At 45.7% G+C, this 23,934-nt stretch overlaps 1 protein-coding gene across 7 annotated transcripts in view; it reads left to right on the plus strand.

Annotated features, from left to right (window-relative positions):
- Nucleotides 1–18,279, plus strand: part of SLC20A2 (solute carrier family 20 member 2) — a 54,731-nt gene extending 36,452 nt beyond the window's left edge. For 5 of the 7 annotated variants that reach the window (XM_035323940.1, XM_035323942.1, XM_035323941.1 and 2 more), the window contains exons 8-11: nucleotides 492–1,080; nucleotides 11,771–11,956; nucleotides 12,665–12,749; nucleotides 17,358–18,279. In XM_035323940.1, the coding sequence (XP_035179831.1) occupies nucleotides 492–1,080; nucleotides 11,771–11,956; nucleotides 12,665–12,749; nucleotides 17,358–17,522 (1,025 nt within the window). In that variant the 3' untranslated portion in view covers nucleotides 17,523–18,279. Of the gene's footprint in view, nucleotides 1–491; nucleotides 1,081–11,770; nucleotides 11,957–12,664; nucleotides 12,750–13,233; nucleotides 13,319–17,357 lie in introns of all 7 variants that reach the window. The other 2 variants (XR_004750189.1, XM_035323945.1) reach the window with 2 other exon arrangements.
- The last annotated feature ends 5,655 nt before the right edge of the window (nucleotides 18,280–23,934 follow it).

Consider the following 23,934-nt stretch of genomic DNA (forward strand, 5'->3'; position numbering starts at 1 on the left):
AAATATAGGTGCATTTGAAAAGTGACCTCATATTCAGTATCAAATTGCAGTAAGACCGCCTTTTCTGATGTACTTAGTATGCGTATCCAAAGCAGACAAAATCTGAGAAAAAGAAGAGCTTATTTTACAAATCCAGAATTTTTGCAGAAGTGAGTTTTCCAAAAAACTGAGGATTTAGGATTCAAATATCACCTTGGTTCTCAGTGGCTTGCTGCAGGTCCTCCTGCATGTCTGTGGGAGACCCAGTGCTGGAACAAAACTTTTTTTGTACTTTTGTTGTACTCCCATCTTTCGATGGCAGAATTTATTTCACGCTGGATTGACTCTTCTGTTATTTAAAGTGTGTATAGCAAATTAATCTTCTTTGTCCCGTACCCTAGGATGGCTGTTGTTTTAGTCATTTACACTTATTCTATCATCCTGTGAAGTGGGAGGGGGCTTCCAAGTCGCACTTCAGAGCAGTAACAACTCTAAATCTCTGCCTTTTTTAGGAAGGGCCTTTTCTATGACGCACACCTCTGTGAAATCACCTGTCTCCAATGGCACCTTCAGCTTCGATGGCCAGGTGAGGAGCGACGGCCACGTCTATCACACTGTGCACAAGGACTCAGGTTTATACAAAGACTTGCTACACAAAATGCACCTGGACAGGTCCACCGACGAGAGGCCCGCTCAAGAAAACAACTACAAACTGTTACGACGCAACAACAGCTATACCTGTTACACAGCTGCTATTTGTGGCATGCCTGTGCATTCCTCCTTTAAGGCAGCAGATACATCCACTCCGGAGGACAGTGAGAAGTTAGTGGGAGACACAGTGTCCTACTCGAAGAAACGAGTTCGCTACGACAGCTACTCCAGTTATTGCAATGCAGTGGCTGAGGCAGAGATCGAGGCTGAAGAAGGTGGAGTGGAAATGAAGCTGGCCTCTGAGCTCGCAGATCCTAACCGGCCCGCAGAAGATCCTGTGGAAGAGGACAAGGAAGAGAAAGACACGTCTCAGGTCCATCTACTTTTCCACTTCCTCCAGATCTTAACAGCCTGTTTTGGATCCTTTGCCCATGGAGGGAATGATGTCAGGTAAGGGGGCGAGATCTCACAACCAGCTATTTTATAATTTACATCTTGGAGCAAGGTTTGACAGCTTGGGGATGTGGCCACTCAAAAAACTTGTACAGGCAGATGATAATTAGCACTGTGTTTTGCAAAGCTTGTTACGCTGATGTCCCCAGTGCTTCTCAGGACTTCTGCTGCTCAGTCGATGGTTTATTTTCTTCTCAGTGGTAACATCTTTTCTGTTCTCTGCTAAGTTATTGTGGAGTAATTAGTTTAATTCAGGTTTAATTGTGGCAAGCTTTCAAGCACTGAGAGTCCCCCAGGGATTGGTGCCCTGGCATGCTGACCACTATGAAAACAAACAAGATGGTCCCTGCCCTGCAGAGTTCACAGCTTATTTTAACTACAAGATTGGAGACTGTCAGCAAATGAGAGGTTTAGGCTATTTTTATCATTAGATGAATTTTCTCTCTCATCACATTGCATGGCAAGAAGAGGTGTGTGAAGAATGTCTTCATTTGGATTACTCCAGCTTTTGTAAAGCTCCCTTTGCTGAAGCTTTTGCTTTGAGTTTTCCAGACACAAGGAGGGTCGAGGTCAATGTGAGATGTTGTATCACTAAATAGCCAGAAAATCAAACAAGCCTTGGAGTTATTTTGAAATTTATAAACTCCACATACAACTTCTCCAGCTGCCACAGCTCCCTTACCAAAAAAAAAAGATAGGAGATAACCCCTAGTAGCCCTGGGCATGTTCTTGTGGCCCATGCAGGGAGAGGACATGGACTATGGTGAATCTCCTCAGTGCCCAGTTAAGAAGATTCCCATCTCCTGGCAGGAGTTTTATCCAGAGCTGCTATCACTGCTGAATAGCTCCTTTTTATGACAAAGGAAGCCAGTGAGTTCATCCCTCAATCATTTGGCTTAAGTGTGTCTGTCCTTAAACCCTGTGGCATAAACATTGCTTCCCAGTAATAAGGGAAAAGGATTGACCTCTGAGAGTCTTTCCTCATGCTTGTATTGAATCAGCTGATAAAATCTTGGAGCTGGTCTTAGAAATGTTTATCTGCACCTCTTTGCCCTCGATTGCCTGGTCCTACCCTGTTGGAGAAACACCCATACATTTCACTCATTTGACCACCTCTTTCCCTCTTTTTTTCTTTTTATTCCATGATGTATAGGACCTGTGATCAAAGGAATGAGGAATTAGGCTCAGGGTGGAGCATTTTTTGCCTTCCTTGTCTGCACTCACACTGCTCACCTGCTTTCAACATCACGTCATCTACTCGGCCGTTTTGCTCCCAGCCCTCTTGGTGGCACGTGGCTGAAGGCTGGTTTGTGTGTTTTTCCTCTGGAAAAATTGCGTATTTTTTTCCTTTAGGACTGGCCTGGACTGCCTCTTCCCAAGCCTGCACTGTTCCACTTTAGTCCTGTGCTGAAGTCCCCCTCCAGTGATGTGCTCAGAGGAACTCCTTGTAGAAGCAGCGATCCTTTCGGGTTAGCTTGGGCTGTGCTGAGCCTCCTTCTTGCTGGACTCTTGCAGTTTTAGCTGTGTGCTGCTGGTGTCGGTTTCAGCATTTGCAGAGGGGCTTTACAGCATTCATAGCTTTCATAGTCCTCCTTAGGCATCCGGGCAAACACTGTCCCACACAGCGAGAATGGTTATTGCTCCTAGCTGTTGTCAGCCATCCAATTTAACTCACAGCTCATCTCAAAAACACTTAAAAACATGTTTCTGCCCTTCCCATCCATACAGTGTCCTGGGAATTCACAATAATGCTTTCTGAAGAGCCTTCTTGTCCTTGCTCTTGTTATTACTCTGTTCATTACAGGGATCTGGCTCCGGGAAGGAGTCCAAGATGCCCTCACACGGTTATGTCTTCCCTCTGGATCAGAAGGTACCATTGTGACTTTCTCTTGGATGTTCTCTGCTGGTCAGGACTTCTGCTCTGAGCATACTGGGCAAGAGCAAAGACCCAGGGAGGCTGGTACCCAAGCTCTGGTGGTGACCAGCAGCAGGTGCCAAGGGGAAAAAATGTACAGAGAAGGACAAACAGCACCAATATTTCTTCTCATTTACTCTTCCTCCCAGCATCTGTGGCCAAGGGGATGTAAGTTCCAGCGCTTCTTGTCTACAGCTCTGTTTTGATGGCTTTTTATCCCAGGACTTTGTCCCATTGCTTTCTGAGCCCTTTTTTTTTTGTTTGTTTCTTTGCTCATGAGGAGGAATCCCAGTGTGTTTAACTGATGCTTATAAGGGAGCTGTCCTGTTCTTGCTGTGCTTTCTGCATCTCTTCCAGGTTGCCTTTTTGAGACTGCCTGTCTTTCATCCCACAGCAGCTTAATTTCTTGAAGGGCCTTGGCTGAGGGACCCTGCTAAAATCCCACTGGGAATCCAAACACGCTGTGTTCATCACGTCATGGCAAGGAGGCAGCGCTTGGTTATGCAGAGATTTCTCTTGTGTCAGGTAGTCCTTCTAACTTGCATAGCAAACAAATGGCTTTCCTTTGTTCCTTGTCTGAGGGAAAACCATTACAGAAAGATTGCAGCCTACAACAGTACGTGCCCCTGCCACTCTTTTATACCTTCCAGATGATGTCTACAGATATTCCTTGAGGTCTGATGTATTCACACAAGCATCACTTGCCTTTTCTGTCACAGACAAGGGTAGTAGAGATTGTTATAAGTGATCCGTAAGGATGTAGTCTGTTCAGAAATCAAATTTGGAGTTATCATAGGATAGTTTGGGTTGGAAGGGACCTTAAAGACTGTCTGGTTCCAACTCCTCTGTCACTGGCAGGGACACCTCCCCCCAGACCAGGTTGCCCAAAGCCCCATCCAGCCTGGCCTTGAGCACCTCCAGGGATGGGGCATCTGCAGCTTCTCTGGTCAGCCTGTGCCGGTGCCTCACCACCCTCAGAATAAAGAATTTCTTCCTAATGTCTAATCTAAACCTACCCTCTTTTAATTTAAAGCCATTTCTCTTTTTCCTGTCAGTACACCCCTAGCACAGAGTCCCTCCCCAGCTATCCTGTAGCTGGAAAGCCGCTGTAAGGTTCCCCTGGAGCCTTCTCTTCTCCAGGCTGAACAACCCCAACTTTTGGTCATTGGTAGGAGCTGGGAGCAGTGGAAGACAAGGTTTAGACTCTGAGCAGTGTGATTCATTGCATCAGTAGCCTAGTTTCCCCAGAATTCTCCATTTGGACTGGCTTGTTGCCTTGGCAATATCCTTCCCTGAAAATTCGTATTATTTAGTGTTTTGCAGATCTCTACTTTTGTCAGTGTGATATTACCAAACTTGCTAGCAAGCATATGTTTTTATTAAATGCTTTTTATTCCAAGATCTCTTTTAGGCTGAATTCACGTCATTGCAAAACTGAAAAAAACAAGTTAGCTTAGTTTTGTCAGAGCTGCTAGAATCGCAAGAGGACAGCCATGGACAGAGGACAGAGATCTGATCTCTGATCTGATCTCAGAGGACAGAGATCTGATCCTGGTTTGCAAAGGAACTCATCCCTGCAATTGTACTTAGTTCCAGCTAAACATTAAAAACTACAGGCCCCTCTGTATGATAAAAAGGCTGAGTTGATACAACGCTCAGGGGATGCAGATATCTATGCTGTGGGTGATGTAGCACAGACGTTTTGCCAGTCTACGTCTAGCAGAGCAAAACACTTCTTAGTGGGCTTTTGGTTCCTCAGCATGTCACATAAAGATCTGCAGAGCTCAGGAGGCAATGTACAATCTTAAAAATAATGCAGCAGAACCTAGCTAATAGCACATCTTTCTGTCCACATTTCAGTGAGAAAGCCATCCTTGGCAATCCGTCTTCCACCGAGCACTGCTATTTTTTCCTCTCCCTCCCTCGTTCCCCTTCCTTCATCCACATCTTTTATTTTATTTTATTTTATTTTTTGGTCTTGTCTCATCCATTTTCCTTCTGTGTCCCAGAGCTGTCTTTCCTCCCAGGTGTTCTGTTTATTTTCCATCAGGCTGTTTGCTACTATCCCTGGAGGGGACAGGGGCAGATCAGAGGAGCAGAGAGAGAAAAATTAAAACCTAACAGAACAATTTCAAGCTGCAGGTAGTTAAATGTTTGATTAGGTTTAGAACATAATTAAACACAAGACAGTAGTGTATGGCATGGGCTGAGCCATGATGCAGCTCTGAAAATCTTGATGGAGCAGAAGTGCCTCAGAAGGTTTGGATGGCACATTAGTGGGAAAAAATCATTTCCTTTGTTTCACTGCCCAGGCCTTTTCCCTGGACCAGGGAGAGTTATATTAGGATTTTGCCTTTGACTTCAGAACTCAGTCAGCATGGTTAACTAGACCCCAATCTCTTCAGAGATGTCTTTCAGCATCGAGGTGGTACTAGCAATCTTTGCTGTGGGCACTGATGTTTGAGCTGATAGCAACGGGGAAACAGGCCGGGGGCAGTTGTGTGTTAGAAGAAAGAGGGAGCCATGGAAGCTCGTTATTTGGGTGACTGCTTTGTTCAGACCATCCCCTCCTGCCCGCCTGCTGCAGCCCTTGGCGGCTCTGGGCAGAGGATGCTGGAGCCCTTCCAAGGCTGGGACCAAGCGAGCTGGGCCCGGAGCCTTGTGACACTCTGGTGCACATGGGCTGAATGAAATCTAAAGAATTTAAAATCCCAACGAAATATGTTGGGACAGAACCTCTGAAAAAATGTTGTTGTTGGATTTAATCAGCGGCGCCGAGCGAGCAGGTCGCACTGGCTCAGCACCCAAGCACAAAGGGAGCACGTCAGGTCATCGCAAGGGCAACGGGAGAATAAAAAGGGCAGGATGGAAAATAAAAGCCCTGGGCCAGGAGCGTGACGGGGGGAGAGCTGCCAGCTTCCTAAACGCTTGTTTGGAGCCAGCTTTCCAGAGAGGCTGGGCTTTGTTGGTCATCGGGGATTATATGCACCTATGGCTGAGCTGGACTGAGCTTGTTTTCTGTAAATACAGATCTGTTCAGCAGGAATCCCGATGATCCACAGCTTGGTGCTGCAACCACAGCAGCCTACAGAGTTACTGTATGGGTGTGGGCAGCGGGAGAGCCGCCGAAGCCATAGGGCTCACGCTGCGTACCGAAGCCTGAATTAAGCTGTTCCTGAAAGCCAGGGGAGGTGTCAGGCTGCTTTGGCAATGCTGGAGAGGATTGACAGCCCCATAAGCATCTCCTGTGCTTTGCTCTGGGGTCAGGAATGAGAAAGCTGGGAGTAAATGGTGCTTCTGCCCCACAGCACATCCAAGCAACTGCAAAAATGTATGGCTAACCCTGGGCAACGCCAGCACAAGGCACTGGTTAGCCAGCCAGGCATCCCACTGGCATCTCGGGCAGGTTGTCCATGCTAGAATTGGCCAGCTATGCTAGAGGTGGCTGCCAGGACTTTACCACCACAGGCTCAGGCTTGACAAAGAACAACTCTTCTATTATCCAGACAGTTCAGGTTATATTATTGAAGATGGAATTAAAACTGTCTCAGACCTAGAGTAAAAATATTTAGTACTTATATATATTTCTAGATATTCTTTCAGTGTTTTAGAAGCTTTATTGCTACCAGATAGGGAAGACATCGTTATTCAAAGCGATCAAAGTGAAACTAGAAAATACCTATTTGCCCAGAATACAGTGAGAGGAAACTTCTCCCTTCACCTTCCTACGGGCTTAACTGGAGTTATGGGTTAGAGCACACCAGCAGCACTGGGACTCACTTTCTCCCTTCTTCCCAGAGTAAATACAAGGGGATGAAAGGAAGAAAGGGCCAGAACATTTTCAGTATCTCATGGCACACAGAGAGCTTAGTGGGATTCGGTCTCCTGGCTGAATACGGGGTCCATGGGAGCTATAATAAGGCCAGATTACAAAATGAATATTTCTTCTTTCCTGCCTGAGAGCTGTATTCAAGATCACTTAGCATATTTAGGAAGCTTATCTGCCCATCACGATTACCAAGAGCAGCCTGAAATCTGATTTCTTCAGTTTTTAATAGCAGTCCGTCCTGCAGGTGCAGCCAGTCTCCTCAGTAGATGTGAATCTTGTGTCCTGAAGTGCTCAGGTAGGTGCCACCTGAACTGTGCCATCACTTTCTTGCCACACAGGCTAGCAAGAGAAGAGCAGAAGGAAACCAGGGGTTCTCTCCTTGCTGCACAGGCGTTTTTGGGAATGGCTTATCCCTGCCGGTGGTACAGCTCAGTGCCATTTGGAGAGGCGTTTCTTCCTGGGTAGTTTTACCAGCCCTGCCTGTCCAAGAGGTGGGAATGGCAGAACTATGCATTCCTGTGCTGCGGTGAGTGGTAAAATGTAGTCTGCTCTTTCCTGGGATGTGCAGAGTTACAGTTTCAGGGCCATCAGTTACAACACACAGCAATGAGCTGCAGGAAGAAATACGTAGTCTTCATGACTCATAACACGCCCAAAGCTCGTGCTTTATGGGCCATAGCTGTGTCACACTGTTACGGTGCTACGGTGTACACAGTATTTCAGAACTGTAGGCTATAGGAACTAGGATAAAAGCCAGAGCCCTCTCTTGATAATCTGAGATCACTGGAGACGAGGACCTATTTTTTCCTGTTGGTTCATACAGGCATACCTTCCCTGCACCCTTACTCGGTTGTGTGATGTCTCCAGGCGTGACTGCAGTAAAGACAGAAATACCAGCCCACGTATTTTCCCAGTGGAAAGTTCAGAGGGCAGTTTGCTGTCATTTGGGAAATCCTGTTTTGGAAAATACTTGAATGACTGGGTAATTTGTAACTGTATGTGTAATACTGGAAGTTTAATATAGATTTCTCAGACAGTTATTTTGCTTGTACTTCAGTTTGAGTCAGTGGTAATGTACGTGCTGAGTTTCTTTCAATCAGCCAGAAAAAAAGGGGCAAAAACACAATCTGAGTTTCAGGTAGCAAAGAATCAAAGTGTGATCATCACACAGTCTGTAGCAACTTACTACCCCCTCCGCCCCCAGTAAGTAGCTAGGTAATAGCAATGTTTTTAGTTCACAAAATATTATGGCAAGTTGCCTGAGTTTTGGTGATTTACAGAGCACTCAACTGATGGCATCCTTCCACTACTGAAAAAAAAATCTTACTTTTTACTTTAAAAAGTTGTAAACCTTGTTCCTACAGAGAAAGACCTGCACATGTGACCCAAGAGCACATAAAAATCTCTACTCGCCTGCATGTGTGTGCGCGTGTGTGTGCATTGCAAACTGGTAATTTCTAAGCCTGTCCCAAGGTAGCTGAATGTTTTTTTTTGTTGGTAATACTATCTGTCTTGCAGGGGAGAGAAGAAGCCAACCCTATTTATAGTTCAGATGCACTGTCAAGTGCTGTCTTTCACAACAGCTTTATAAATGCTTTGGGACAGATTCTCAGCTGGCACAAACGAGCAGGAAAATAGAAGTCATGCCAATGTATGTTAGCCGAGAAAGCTTGCAAAATAACCAGGAGGGTCAGCAAGCACCAGATACAGTCCAAGCCACCCCACCGCGCCGCGGTGACCTGTGTCTGCAAGTGCAAGCACTGCCCTAGGTGGCTGTTAATCCTGGATCACGTGTCTGGAGACGGCAAACGGCGCTACGCACTGCGAGCAGCCAGGGCCAGCAGAGATGGTAAAAAATACTGGGCATGGACGGCATGCTTCATGACAGGGTCAGGAGCTGGGCTTCTGTCGCCATAATGTGTTAGAAATTCAGCATACAATTAACTTGCAGTGGCAAGTGCTCAGTGGAAAAATGTGTATTAGATGTATGAAACTAAAGTAGTAGCGTGACGAGAGGAGCTTGTCTCAGCTTTTAAACCGAGTGGCTAAATAATGCAGTAATGTGCTCAAAAGCACTTCAGCTGCGTAGGAACCTAATGGCATCTTTACAGAGATAGAAGCAGACGGGGGTCCCAGCCCCCCTAGGTGACCATCGTAGGATTTATTTTTTTTGGTCTTCTCCCTCTAAACTACTGCAAATAAGACTTTTCCAGATGGGACTCCAGCATGAAGATGAGTTGGTTATGGCAAGCAAAAGAGCTATAGTGGGAGAGTAAGAGAAAATCACAACTTAAAAATACTTGTGAAATGAGTCTTGGCCAAATGCTTGGAAGATTTTAGGTCTGCTTTCCTGCTAATCGTGTCTTGAATCAAATGAGACAGAACTCGTGCAAAATATTTTGCAAACCACATTCCAGTGTAGCCAATGCCCTTGTGGTTCATTTGCTTAGTCACTCAACTGTAGGAGACATCTGTTCACCACAACAAGTCTTAAAGCAAAGTATCTAACAACTCCTTTTTTACTGATGTCTTGTCCCTCTGTTACTCTCCATATAGGACTGGTTGTCTTCTACTGATAAATTCTTCCAGTCCCAAGGATGGCTGTGTGCAGATGGTAAAGGCAATGTTTGTGCATGCGGTACCAAGATCCTAGTCTTGGCAGGACTTTTGTGGTGGGACAGGACTGATGGCTTCTTCAAGGGCTGTTCCCCGCTGGTGTAGGAAGTGTTGATGCCCCTGGGGCTGGACCTACTGAACAAGCCCAGAAGCTGAAGGAGCCTCCCAAAGAGCCATGCAGGTGGTAGATTGGAGGCACTGCCAGTTTGCTGGTTGTTGGTAGCCTCTTGCAGGTATTCAGACTGGGAGATGCAGTTGTTCCTAGGAGCCAAATGTTTAAGCCACGTGGAGCACAATTTACAGGGAGAAGAGAAATGTCCCTCTGATATAGGTAGATACCCAGTGGTGTAAATACCCATGTATAGAAATGCAGTTAATTACCTTTTGGGCTTTCCCGGTATGCACTGATCTGGTGCTCCTCTGCTTTCTTTCCATGCAGGGATGGCATCAGAAGTGCTCCCTTCTGTGGGGTGGTGTGATCTCTTCTGATCTTTTTGGCAGCATGATGCACTCCAATCCTCCAGGGCTAGGCATAAGTCAGCAGCCTGGTGTTGCCACAACAAGAAAATGACATTTTCTTTGAGGATTAAGCTTAGTAGATTCACAGAGATGTAGCATTTGCAAATAATTAAAACTGGATTTTGGTACAAAAGAACATAGTTTTCTGCTGTAGGTTTTGAATCCTTTTCTGTCTTCCCATTTACATTAGGACCAACAAATATCCATACATAATCTCTTCAGAACAGTCAGGAATCAGTTCCTGGGCTTGCTCCAAAGGTACTTGTTATTTTCAATGGAGAGGTTGTTCCCATGTCGTACAACACTACAAGAAGGGGCTAGCAGTTTTCCCTTTATTCATCTGACCAGTATTTTAGCTGCTCTCTTTCCCAGCTGCCTTTGTCACCCATGAGTTGAAGGTACATTGAATTGACTTCCTCTTTTTCATGCACAATCAGGCATGAAAACATGCATGACATTTAATCTGCACCTGCAAACGCTGGCCAAGAAGTTGCAAGTCAACTTAAAATATTAGAAATGCTTCGATCAAGTATCTCTTCTTCCTTCAAAGCAAAAAAAAATCTTCCATTCAGACACTAAGGACCTTTCACGTATCATCACTTCACTCACACATCCATAAATACGCAACAAATCAAATGCATACTCAAGCACAGTGTCAGACCAAGTGTTTTTGCTAGTGGAAATCACTCTTTAATTAAAGTGTATTTAGTCCTTCATCGTGCTATCCAGTGTCTTCAAACCCACTGGATTTTATTATTCATGTTAGCTCACTAAGTAATCTCCAGCAGTTTCCTCAGAATCTTTAAGAATTAATCATTCCTTTTCATATCAAAGAGCTTCCTGTTGGTGTTCAAACATTTTGAATGACATTGGACAGGTTTGTTCTGCTCTTCTTGTTATTTAGACATGATTGCCACGCTCTTCATGCTTTTACAAATTGTGCTAAATGCTGTTCAGCAGGACAAGCAGCCACTCAGTTTAGCAAAAGAACTGAAAAAAAAATGTGATGACAAAGTTCTTACTTGCTTTTTAGTATTTAAGCATCTAAAGTAACTGTCTGCCAGCTTCCGAGTTTTTCTGCTCTCTCTTGTTTCAAGAAATGCAATGATTTATTTGGAATAAGCAAAGTCAGAAGTCTGCCTCCAGGCTCTGGAGTGTGAGTGAGGCACCGATATCAGGTGAGCAGCCTGAGGAGTGGGAACTTCAGCGTTGCTGGCATTCTGTGTATTTCTAGATAGCAGCAGTGGGATAGTGAAAAAAGCTTATACCAGCTCGGCATCACCAAGCAATCTTCTCTGATCCAGCCCAACCAGCTCTGCAGTGCCTTTAGAGAGGACTTAAGTCACCTTCCTGGATGCATTCTGATCATACCTCCAAAAGATGCAGATTGTCAGACTAGATAACGTTTGCATCTCCTTCTCTAGGATGGTAAATTTTTTCATTAATTTCCTTCTTTGACCAAAGGAGATCATTTAAGACTTGAATTTTACAGGTGAAGAGCTCTTGATTTGGTAACCTCTGAGATAATTTCAACACAGTACTGAAAACGCTACTTCTTGTCCCAGAACAGACATATGGGATATTGCCAACTCTGACATTTCAGGAAATGATTTGTTAAAGACAAATTGCTTCCAGTGTTTAGTATAGTCCGGTGCTGCAGTCTTCAGAAGTGAGAAAATGTTTTGCCTGTAAGGTCAACTCAGAGCAGTGCTGTGTGCACTATGGAGAAAAATCATGCATGAAAAAATCCCACTCAAGGCAATTACCTGCATTTTTATAACTCAGACGATGTCTTTGTGTTTATCCAGCAATGCGATTGGTCCCCTCGTCGCGCTCTGGCTGATCTACGAGCAAGGTGGTGTCATGCAAGAGGCGTCAACTCCTGTCTGGCTGCTGTTTTATGGAGGTGTTGGGATCTGCGTGGGTCTCTGGGTCTGGGGTAGAAGAGTTATCCAGACCATGGGTAAAGACCTCACTCCGATCACACCATCAAGGTAGGCGCGCAGTTGTCGTAACGCTGTGTGAACTTTGTGTGTGAACCAGTCTGGGAAACTGCTGCTCTAGTATTTTGTCTGTCTGCTGTTTTTGCTGTGCTTTGATTTTAATGATAACCTGGCTCGACTTCTGCATCTTTCTAAAAAGAGGAAGGAAGAAAGAAAGGAAGGAAGGATGAAAAAAGAAAGAACGGATGAAAAAAAGAAAGGGAGAAAGAAAGAAAAAATATCCTTGTAAACTAACATGGAGTGGGTTTGAGGCATAGTCTACGTGAGCAGAGTCTTCTGCTGGTGCCCTAACTAACATGCCAGAAGGTGCTTGTGGAAGTGGCGAGTATACAGTGGCTTTCCCAGTATGCTTCAGACCATTAAAGACATATGTATTCGTTACAGTAATTTTTGTCCTTGATGCATACTAGACCTCTGCTGGTGCTTAGCTGAATCACTAATTAGGCATGATTCACTGCAGCGTAGACTAGCAAAAGTTCCCGACGCAATGAGCCATGCTGCCGGTTTACTGCAGGTGACTAGCCTGTACTGTTTCCATTATTCAGCATTTCCTTGTTCTCTTAACTTTATTTCTGTGACAAAAATCCGTCGGAGATAAACGATTGAAGAAGAAACGGGTAAGACTTTGGCACACTGCATGGTATCAGTCCGAGCTGATGCAAAGAGTGATTGTGAAGTGTTTTCTTATGCTTCCCGCAGTGGATTCACTATTGAGTTGGCTTCGGCGTTCACAGTTGTGGTAGCTTCCAATGTTGGACTTCCTGTCAGTACTACACACTGCAAGGTATGCCTTCGCCGAGAGACTGCAGTCAGGGCAGTCTGGACTGTTCACCTTAAACTGTGCTGCTCGGATCAGTGGATAATGGCACGGTTCTGTAAGCGAAACATGGAGAGGGGAAAATGCCTTTAAAAAAAATCAGGCTTCTAAAAAAATGCACTGGAGCTGTCACAGGAAAGCTGTTGCAATTGGGCAAGGCAGCCAGCTGAGCGTGGACTCCTTAGCAGTGGTTAAAGAAAAACATTACTTACCGACACATAAGCTCAATTTCAAAGCAAACAATTGCAGGGGCATGTGGCAATGAAGAGCCTGGTTCCCTCCGAAGGTGCCATTTGAACCTGGTCGTGTAGCGTTTCTCCCTTGTTCAGAGGCTGCGCACCATTCATCATTTATACTTCACTTTCTTGATAAGTGCATGGCATGGGATTTCCTGCATATAACTCTTTTACTACAGGTTTTCCATCTGTCTTTTTTTTTTATTTCTTCACAGTGGATTTTGCATTGAAGTAATGTGTGCGCTAACGGTACTTGTAGCCTCAAATGTGGGTATTCCAATAAGCTCCACCCATTGCAAGGTATTGGAGTTTGCAGTGATCCCATCAGTAAATCACATCACTAGGACAAACCATAACAAAACACGAGAGATACTGATTGCTGCAGATTGCCTTCACTATGTGATGCACCATGTAGACAGCGATTGCAAAACACCAAGGACTGCATCTAAAGCAAGTGCAGCTGAGCAAAGTTGGAGTTACAAGTAACTGCACAAAAGTGTGGAATGTCTTTGATCCTTGCTTGATCGTATTGAACTAATATAGACTTCTTAAAATAACGTAGGCTTGTAGTTTTTGTGATCCAGGTTACATGTAGTTTACAGCCCCTTGTATGAAGAACAGTGTTACATCCTTACGCTAATATTTTAATGTCTCTCTTCTTTTAAACCAACTCATCCTCACTTTTGTGCATTATAATACAGAATCTGGCCCCTGTAATTTGGTTTTTGAGCGTATATATATGCGTATATTTTTAAAAGCCCAGCTTGAATTGTAGATAAGCTCAGTGAAGAGCAGAATTTAATTGTCATATGCTGTAGGAGAAAACATGTAGGGCTTGTAGGCAATACAGACTGCTTGGACATGTGCACTGCCAGAAGAACACAGTGGGCATTTGGAATTTGGTTCCCCAGCAAATTTCTGTGTCAAATATCCCTTCTCTCTTCCCTTTGCTTGCACTCCTGGGCACTCAGAGCTGGCTGTATGCCTCACCCTCTGGCAGGGTATGGGGAGGACCCCCTGAAATCAGAGCTGCAAGGCCCTCTGCTTCGGGATGCACCACCAAGCCCTAGCAGGGGCAGATCCTGTGGGATTTACTGCTGCACTCTGGGGGCCTCTGAGCTCTCCCAGCTCTGCTAGTGCAGGATTTTGGGGCTCACTGCCCCGCAGCGTGGCAGGCAGGCAGCGAGAAGCCAAGCAGTCTCGCCTCTGACATTGAAGGAGTCTCAAAATACACACATCCTGCAGAACACCCAGAGTTAGTTCAATTGGCCTTTTCTAGTGAAAACCATTTCTTCAGAAAGCTCCCCAGTTGCAAAATCATTTCTTTTTTCTACTGTAGAGTCCTTTGAACAGTAGCCAAGCCTGGGCTGTTCTGAAAGGCTGTTCACATTTCCCAGTATTGGCCTAACTCTGGTTCCTCTGATTTGAGCAGGGGAAGAAATAATAACAACATGAGCCACTTGTGAAAATGCTACCCCTAAAACACCTCCCTTTCAGCCGACTGTAAGTCAAATGCCCAACAAGAAGAAGAATTTGCCAGGGAGAATAATGCAGCTTTGATTATCCGCCCTGTGTGCCTGGAGCATTTTGTCAGCTGTCAGAAAAGAGAAAATACACTTTGGTGCAGACGAATAGACTGACTTTGAATGTAAAAGGGATATTTCTTGGAAGCCATCAGCTAATGAGAGGGCTGCATTAGAATGTATTCATTGACTGGACACAGTTAAAGGCTTGGTCTTTTTGAAGGGCAGGGCACAATAACTCTTTGAAAATTACTTCCATAAAAGCAGTTAATGCAGTTAGGCTGTGCCTGCTACCTGCAGTTTGCCATGTATAATTAGATGGGATGTTCTTAATGGGAAGATCCACCTCTCAATAGGATTAGGCTGTTCCAGGATGTCACGTTATTACACCGACTCCGTGTTTCAGCAAAACAAGGGCTGGAGTTGAGAGACCAATTGGTCAACGAAAGATAAAGCAAGCACTTATAATAGATGTGTTCATTGTTTCCTTCAAGGGCCCCGGGAAGGCAGAAAGGAACAATTAACTGTCATTCACTCCATGGGGAAATGTCTTTCACTGCAGTTTGCTGCAGACACATAAGAGAAGCAGTTGCCATTGAGACAGAAGTGCCTTTTCTTTAAAAATCAGCAGAAATATTATTATGGCTGTTCAGCCTCTCTTGAGGTTTAGCATGGAAAAGCTGGTGTGCCTACCCCATCTGCTTCCCAGGTAGGTAAGTGGTCAGTGCTGAAGCTTACACACAGTGCCTGTTGTTTATTACAGAGTGTGATATCTAGAAACAGACATTCTCAGCTGTAAGGGAGTCAACGTGTTCACATACTGAGATAGAGTGCAGGAGTTAGGTTGTTGTTTTTTTTTTGTGTGTGCAAAAGCAACTTTGCCGAGGTCATACCGTCAGCTCTGTTTTGCTCTTACTGTTTGGGGGAGGTTGTAAATATTCTCTGTGTTGCTATTACGGAATTAAAATAGTCTGAGTATGATTTTGATGCATCATTGCACAGGAATAAGGGAGCCAAATGCACTTCTGTAATCCCTGTCATTCTGCTCTAAGCAGAGCATACTGAAGGCAAACTGCACTGGTTTCATTCAAACCAATCTCGAAGTAGATGTCATCTGAAATTCCACAGCCGGTGTAGTTACCCTACACTGAAGTTTTAGCTACTCTCCTAACCTTTAGTCCATCCGAATCACTATTAATCAACTAAACTTTAATGATGTTTAAAACAGATTACCAATGCCGTCATTGCTGATACCTTTTAAATTTCAGGAAGGACTCAGAGATTACTGTACGTAGACTGCAGGCTTGCTCAAAAAGCAGTGCTCCTTGTTGCAGCATGCCAGACTGGTGCTAAAAATGTGCAAAATATAAAGCAAGCCTAACAGCCAAGCAGCTGGAAAAAACAGTTTCCTTGGATTAATGCTTTGAGATACTCAGAAGTGGGGGGTTCCTTTCAGTTGGGCAAGGTGCTGCTTTTCTTGAGATTCCCAGAAGGCACAGGCATCACGCTCTACCTGCTAAGCACAGCCTAACAACGTTGTCCAGTCACGGTGTATTCAGATTAAATGTTATTTAGCACATTTCTTATTGGATCACGTTTTATAACCTGTAGACAAAACAATAAACAAGCCAAACCAAAAATTTTAGTTTTACTCCCTTAGATTTGCACCTCCTGTAAGGCATGGTCCTTCAGGGAATTTCATGCTAGTCCTTTGGCACAGTCTTGAAGCTGACCTTCAAAGCATTGGGTCTGCTCCTCCATAATGACATCTCACACTTTCTTTAAGCCAAAACCTTTCCAGTCCTAAAATATCAAGGGCAATTTTCTCTTGTTCTATCACAGGAGCATTTGACTTTGTGAGAGTGATAAGGTCCTCAACAAAGAACTCTAATCTCTAAAAAGAAATGTTAGGCATTAGGAAGAAGTTAAATAGATATTAACTAAAGATGGATTGGATGTCCCTGTCCTATCTCACACTCCAGTGTTTATCATTTCCCTAGCTCTGCACGTCAGTCCCTTGGTAATCTATAGGCAGGGACTGATACTCCCATTAAGAAAATGAGCAGGGAAGCGGAGGCAGGGATGGCATTTCAGGCTGCAGAAAGGGAACAGAAGCCCAGCGTATCTTGGAGTTTCATTTCGTTCAAAACTGAATATTCATTCCACGTTTCTTGCTGCTTTACCATCTGCTTTGAATAGAGCTGCATGGATATACATAGGTTTGTTAATGGCAGAATGCCACTTCCAGGGCAGAAGGGAAAGTGTTTCTGAAGTTTTAACCATATTTTTACATCGCTTTGCATTGGAAGCATTTTTCTCAACACATTTCTTTCCTAAAAAATAATATGCTTGGTTTCACATCCGAGTTCACGAACTGAAAACACATTTGAGGGAAAATAGCTTTGCCCATGCTGCATGTGTGTTTTATCATCAAAAATACCGATCTCCCCAGCTGCCCTGGTAGCAGTGCAGGATATTTTTGTGGTTAACCCATTCCCCACTCGAAGCCAGACTTCTCAGTGTAGTTTGCACGCCTCCTAGCATCAGGCTGATGTATTCTTATGCAGGGAGGATGTTAGCTCTGGATGCTTTGCTTGCTGGCAGGTCCAGAAAGGCTGGGTTTCCTCGCAGGGCACAGAGTGATGAGGGCTTGACTGGAGGCACTTATTGTCACCAGAGGCTCCTTTATCTCAGTGCCCCGGTTTCGAGCATCGCCTGGTATCAGCTGACTGGCATTGGTGCAACTGCGGGCACGCTGGGGGCGCCGAGATGTACCCCTCACATTTGTCTTCCTCTCTCCCTCCCGTGCTCCCAAGGTGGGCTCCGTGGTGGCCGTCGGCTGGATCCGCTCCAAGAAAGCCGTCGACTGGCGCCTCTTCCGCAACATCTTCCTGGCCTGGTTTGTGACTGTCCCAGTGGCTGGCTTGTTCAGTGCCGGGGTGATGGCGCTGCTGATGTACGGTATCCTGCCTTACGTCTGAAGAGCTGGGAAAAGGGGAAGTGGCCAAGCTAGTAGCGAGGGGAGAAGCGTTCCCTTGAAAGGACCGGTCGGAGAGGTTCCATCTTCCATATCTAACTTCTTATCTACTGTACATAACAATGTGTCAAATTGGTGACATGGTGATGTGGTGCCATTTCTTATATATTAAAGAAATATATATGCATATAGTAGGTAACAATACCTAAGTTATATTATTAGTGGGGTGAAAATAATTGCCTAGAATTTAATATTTAGTAAAATTTGTACATAGTGTATCATTTTGGTGGCAATTTTTTAATCTTTTGAAGAAGAGTATGGATTAGGAAATGTTTCTTGTCCATTTGATATCAGAAGAAGCGAGGTACAGGACTGCGTAACACATTACTTTTTTTAAAGCTATTAAGATACTGGAACAAAATGTGCATAAGTGCTTTTCATAAGATAACTGTTCATATCATATTGATCTTTGTGTATCATAGCGTAACGGTTATGGCTTTGTAAATACTTACAAACAGTAATTCTTAAATGGTGCATTTCCCTCATATATTTTGGATAAGAAAGTTTAGGAAGTACCAAAGAAGCAGGGGAATAGCTTGCCAATATTACGTTGTTGTCTACACATGTGGGTGTGTGTTGTGTTTCCCCACCTCTAATTTAATATTATTTTCACTGAGCTACCAGCAGCCAGGCTGGGGTTGTACTCTTCATGTCTTACTGTAACTAAAAATGAAACAAACAAGCAAAAAGCACATAAGAAAGCTAATTCTACTCATTCTTGTTGCTTAGTAGGCAGAACACTGTCGTCCATGTTAGCTGGCAGTACACAGACTTCATTTTGTGAAGTGTCTCACTGCTCACCTCCTTCCTTTCCCCACAAGCCCTGGCCCCATTGTCCTGCCATCAGTCTTGGCACCAGCACGGAACATCACAGAATCACAGAATCACAGAATTTCTAGGTTGGAAGAGACCTCAAGATCATCAAGTCCAACCTCTGACCTAACACTAACAGTCCCCACTAAACCATATCCCTAAGCTCTACATCTAAACGTCTTTTAAAGACCTCCAGGGATGGTGACTCCACCACTTCCCTGGGCAGCCCGTTCCAGTGTCTAACAACCCTTTCGGTAAAGAAGTTCTTCCTAAGATCCAACCTAAAACTCCCCTGGCGCAAAAAGTCTCCTCCATCTCCATCCGGTGAGCCACCAGGAACGGGGCTGCCTGGCATGGCTGCCTGGGGCAGGAAACCAGCCCAGCCCTGCTTTCATGGCTGGGGGTTTCCGCTGCTGGTAGCCAGTGCTCAGGATGCGATTTTTCACAGCAGCTCAGGGGACTGACTCGGGAGATGGCGAGCTAAATCCCTGCATGGCTTCGGAAAGCACATTTTAGTGAAGGTTACTGTTCAGTGGGTGGGAGGTGAAGGGCAAGGCGTGTCTGCAGGAGGTTTGGGAATCTATTACTCTTTAAATGCTGCTAAAATTTTGATAAACGGTCTTGGTACTCCATTGTGACTTTTCCATTGGTCATTCATACTAAATTTATAATAAAAAGATAAAGAGCCCCGATCACTGTTTGCCTCTCCGTTTTTTCCAGTGTTATTCAACCACATCAGCTGTGATGGGAAAGGGCACCGAAGCAGGAAAAGCTCCCTGGCCCGTGCCATCTCCAAGGTGGTGTTCATGTTGCCAACCATGAGAACACTGCACTGGGCACTGTTCGGGCCCTCACTCAGTCTGTGAGCAGCAGCCCTGTGCTGCTGACAAGGAGGTATCAGCCTGTGGGACCACAGGGGTTTGGGCCCAGCAGCAGCAGCTGAGCTGGGCAGTGCTGGGGCTCTGGGATGGGGCTGGTGCTGGGCTCAGGGAGCAGCAGCAGGACCAAGTCTGGCATTTTCAGGGCCTGGAGATGGGGCCAGGTCCTGCATTTTCAAGTGCTGGAAATGGAAGTGAATTCCCTGCAGCCCAGCACTTGGCATCCAACTCAGCACTGTTCACAGCCTGCGTGGGTTCTGCACCACCCCATGCATCCTCAGTGACCGCCACCCCACGGTTAATACACAGATCACAGTTATCATTCCTCTAGTCTGTGCCAGCCCTGCATGTGGTGGTTTTACCCTGCTGGGCAGCTGAACTCCACCTCAACTGCTCACTCCCCCTCCTCAAAGAAAAAGGTGAGAAAATATGATGGAAAGGACTCAAGGGTTGAGCTAAGGATGGGGAGATCACTCAACAATTAGCATGATGGGCAAAACAGACTGAGCACAGGGAGATTAGTGTAATTTATTGCCTATCACTAGCAGACAAGAGCAGTGAGAAACTAAAAGCAAACTTAAACCACCTTCCTCTCCCAACCACCCTCTTCTGTCTTCTCCCCTTGAGTGCCACAGGGGAACTGGGGAATGGGGGCTGCAGTCAGTCCATGACATTTCTCCTCTGCCGCTCCTTCACGGTCCCTCTCTGCCCCTGCTCCCCGTGGGGTCCCTCCCATGGGATGCCGTCCTTCCTGAACTGAGCCTGCGGGGGCTGCCCACAGGCAGCAGCTCTTCAGGAACTGCTCCCACACGGCTCCGTACCACGGGGTCCATCCCCCAGGAGCAAAATGCTCCAGCATGGTTCCTCCATGGGCAGCAGCTCCCCCCCCCCCCCCCCCAAACCCCCTGCTCCTGCGTGGGCTCCTCTACACGGGCTGCAGCTACGGCCCGGGGCCTGCTCCTGTGGGGGCTCTCCATGGGCCGCAGCCTCCTCCAGGCCACATCCACCTGCACTGGGGGCTCCTCCACGGGCTGCAGCGTGGAGATCTGCTCCATGTGGGACCCATGGGCTGCAGGGGGACAGCATGCTCCACCAGGGGCCTCTCCACAGGCCGGAGAGGATCTTCTGCTCTGTCTGGAGCACCTTCTGCCCTCCTTGGGGTCTGCAGGGCTGGTTCTCTGAGCTCATGTCACACAAACCCAATACAGCACAATGTCCATAAACTGGCCACCGAGCTCACTGAATCCCTGGCTCAAGCCCTCTTTGCAACACTGGCTGCTTGGGACAGGAGAGGAGCATGCTTACAGGGCGCCAAAGCCAGGTCACAGCAGCACTTCTGAGGCACAGCTACTGGAGAGGTTCATCCTCCATCAGTGCAAAGAGTTCCTGCTATAGAAGTGCCTTACAGCATCCAGTTCTAGACATGGGTTACAGCAGTTTAAAGATACATCTGTTACAAACTCTGCGAGCAACCACAGCAAGCACTGTCTGCCACGCTTCCTAGCCATGCTGACTGTGGTCACAGCGCAAAGCCCGGCTATGTTGGCTGCAGGTCACAGCTCCTCAGGGACAGCCAGGGTGGCTGGTAATGTGTGGAAAGGCCAATGCAAACCCCATCAGATCACAAAACCTGCTGTCTTGTGGTCCAGTCTATGGGGACACAGCACCCAGCACGTGCCTGTGCATGCTGGGGAGTGGTATTCGAGTTGTGTGCATCAGCCGTGGTGAGTCTTTCCTTCCCCAACTTGAGCTGGTGCCCAAGTTGCCCAGCACTACCCTGAGTGGGGGCCTGGCTGTCCTCATCCTCCACAGAGCCTCCTGAGGCAGGAGCCAAGAGTAATGGGGTGAGATGGGGAAGATGCTAAAACATATCTGAATTAATATTTAGCTACATATATAGTAAAATATCCTAATTATTGGGGATGTAGATGAGAAGCTTATGAGAAGCAGATGTAAAAAGGATATATCGCTCAAGGCCGACAGATGAGGGAAGGACGAACAACTCGTTAGGGAAGGAAGAAAAACTTGTTGGCAGGAAACAAGGCAAAGGTCAACAAAAAACTTCTAAATACTGTTCAACAGAAGGTCAAAGTCCAGAAAGGTAAAAAGTTTAACCTCCTCTTCCTCGTTGCCTTCATCCTGGAAGACCCCTACCCATGACCACCAGTCTACATTGTGCAGGCACAACCAGGAGGATGGGGAGTATGGGAATGAGTAATTGAAAGAGGTCCGCCTTTCCGGGGGAAAAAATGAATATGTATTAGAGCTCATGTAATATGTAACAGTATTCATGTATAAAACTGTGAGAGATGACCAGGAAGGTGCGCAGTTTTTGAGGGTCCTGGTGCACCGCAATAAAGTATACCTACTTTACAATCCTATGGTTGTAGAGTTATTTTCCGCGCATCGGGGGGGTTCCCAACTCTGTCTGGCAGGCAGTAGAAGACCTCCAAGAAGAAAGAGACCTTCAGGCCCAGTGCATAGATATCCTGGAGTCTCTGGATCTCTCTGTGGGAGGGATGACTGAAGTAAGTCGTCCTGCTCCCTGCTGCTGCAGCCACTTTTCACCTTCAGGGTGTTTTTGCCAGCCCTCGCCTGTGCCCCCCGAACTCTGCCCTAATGGGCTCCAAAGGGCACAAGGCTCGGGGATGCGCAAGCCGTCTTTTTCATCTCCAAGCCGAGATGGGAATGCTGATGTACCAAAGTACCTGACTCCGAAGTACACTGTGCTCTGATGGCTGGATAAAGATCTGCACCCCTAGGGTAAGGGCCTGCCCAAGGACCTGTTCTGGTGCGTGTGGCATAAAAGTCCCTTGCAGGGCTGTGTGTGGGTGAAAGTCCAAAACCAAACATACCTGGGAAATGCATTGGACAGAGAAACACATAAGTATAGAGCACTACTTGGGGCTTCTGTGTTGTCTGTTAGAGATAGAGTTGGGTTGCTCTGTGAGAGCTCCTAGCCCCAGTGTGGGGACCTGGCTGTCCCTGGACTGCAAGATGGTAGGACATGGGCTTTAAGAGAAGCCCCTGATGCTGAAAAGGATTTGGATAGCTATATGTTTTTGGAGAATAGAAGGCTATTTGAATGAAGGTCTTTTTCTCCATATGTGCTGATATTCCTCTCTAGGGAAGGCACCTGATGGGAAAAGGTGATTTAAAAGGTTTGAAGACCTCTGGTTTTGTGTTATTGCTTGTGTTTAGCTTGCCTTACGGATACTGAGATAGTCCGGTGGAGCACTGCTTCCATCTCCTGGTCGAAGAGAGAAAGTCTGAATTCGACTATGATTTTACTGCCACTATGAAGTATGAAGCTCTCTAAGCACCAAAGCAGAGCAGATAAGAACTATAGGAAACAAACATATGAACTACGAACTTTTTTTTTTTTTTTTTTTTTTTTTTTTTTTTCCTGGAGCTTAAAGGTGAAGCTGTACAAAGATCAGAATCTAATTAAGTTGGTTGTGTGATATTTGGTGATCTTGGATCCTGGGAGAAAAAGCGATTTCTGTTGTGCTAATTTGAATTACATTTTCATACTGATTGACACAAACAAGCTTTGGTTATTTTGTCAAGACAACTAGAAGTATTATCTGGCTAGTTCTTGATGCTATGTTACTGACTAGTGATGCTATTTTAGCACCGCATGGTTGAACAAGCATTTTGTCTAGGGCAGTAACATCGATCTGAAGGATCTTATGTGCATATTGCACCTCTTTTTAAACCAATTGCAGTTTTCAGAAGGATATTATTTTTCCTAAGCAAAAGAGTATTTTTAACATCCACAAAAATATGCTGTGCTTTTATCAGCTTCCAGGTGTGGAAACTGTGAGAGAAGGGTGAATGCAAGGAGGAAGAACAAACAAAGAAACAAAATCACTTGCTTCCTTTCCCAGCTGCAATTTGGTTGTTGTTATTTTTTAAACAGAGTTGCTGACTTGAAACCAAGAAGACATGCTTTGTAGCACCAGGTAACTGAAGCACATACAAGGCTAGGAGCTGTTAGGGCACCTCAGGTGAATGGGTGGTAAGACCAATAGCAGCATAAAGCTGCCTCCAAATTAGAGAATTTATCTTCCTCCCCACCCGTACAAACCAGTGTCTGAGGTATCAGGGGTAAGTGTCCTTCTGTGTAAGGAAGATGACAGAGTGGGTACACAGCCTGTGCCACCCTCTGGTTTGACCAACGTGACCATGGAGAGGACATAAGAAAAAAGGATGGAAAATCCACGTCGACATTAGAGGCACAGGTACGTGAGTTGCAAATAAAAAGAATGGGGGAAAAAGGGGTTTAGCAAGAAACTTGCTTCTCCAAATTGCAGTGGTCAGTCCTCGGTCCCCAGATCTGGTCTCCAGATCTCATCCCCAGAATTTTTTCGCCAGGAACCTGATTCAATAGAGCAGTCAACTGTTTCTTTAGCTTTGAGGATACTGAAATGGTCCCTGGCTTGAAAAGAACCACTTCCCAGCCTGTCTCTAAAAATAGTTGCTTAGGGCTAAAATCTGAATTTCCTTTCTGTTACGTGAACATCCAGGGAGACTCATCCTCCCTTCTCAGTTGACTTCTGTGCTGCGTAGTCTTAAGATTTTCAGTAATCACTCGCGTAACTTAGACTTGCATAGTTTGAGAGGGATTGCATTCCCCTTACATGATATGGGAATCCCATTTCT

Source organism: Oxyura jamaicensis, chromosome 4, assembly GCF_011077185.1.
Source record: "Oxyura jamaicensis isolate SHBP4307 breed ruddy duck chromosome 4, BPBGC_Ojam_1.0, whole genome shotgun sequence".
Lineage (NCBI taxonomy): Eukaryota > Metazoa > Chordata > Aves > Anseriformes > Anatidae > Oxyura > Oxyura jamaicensis.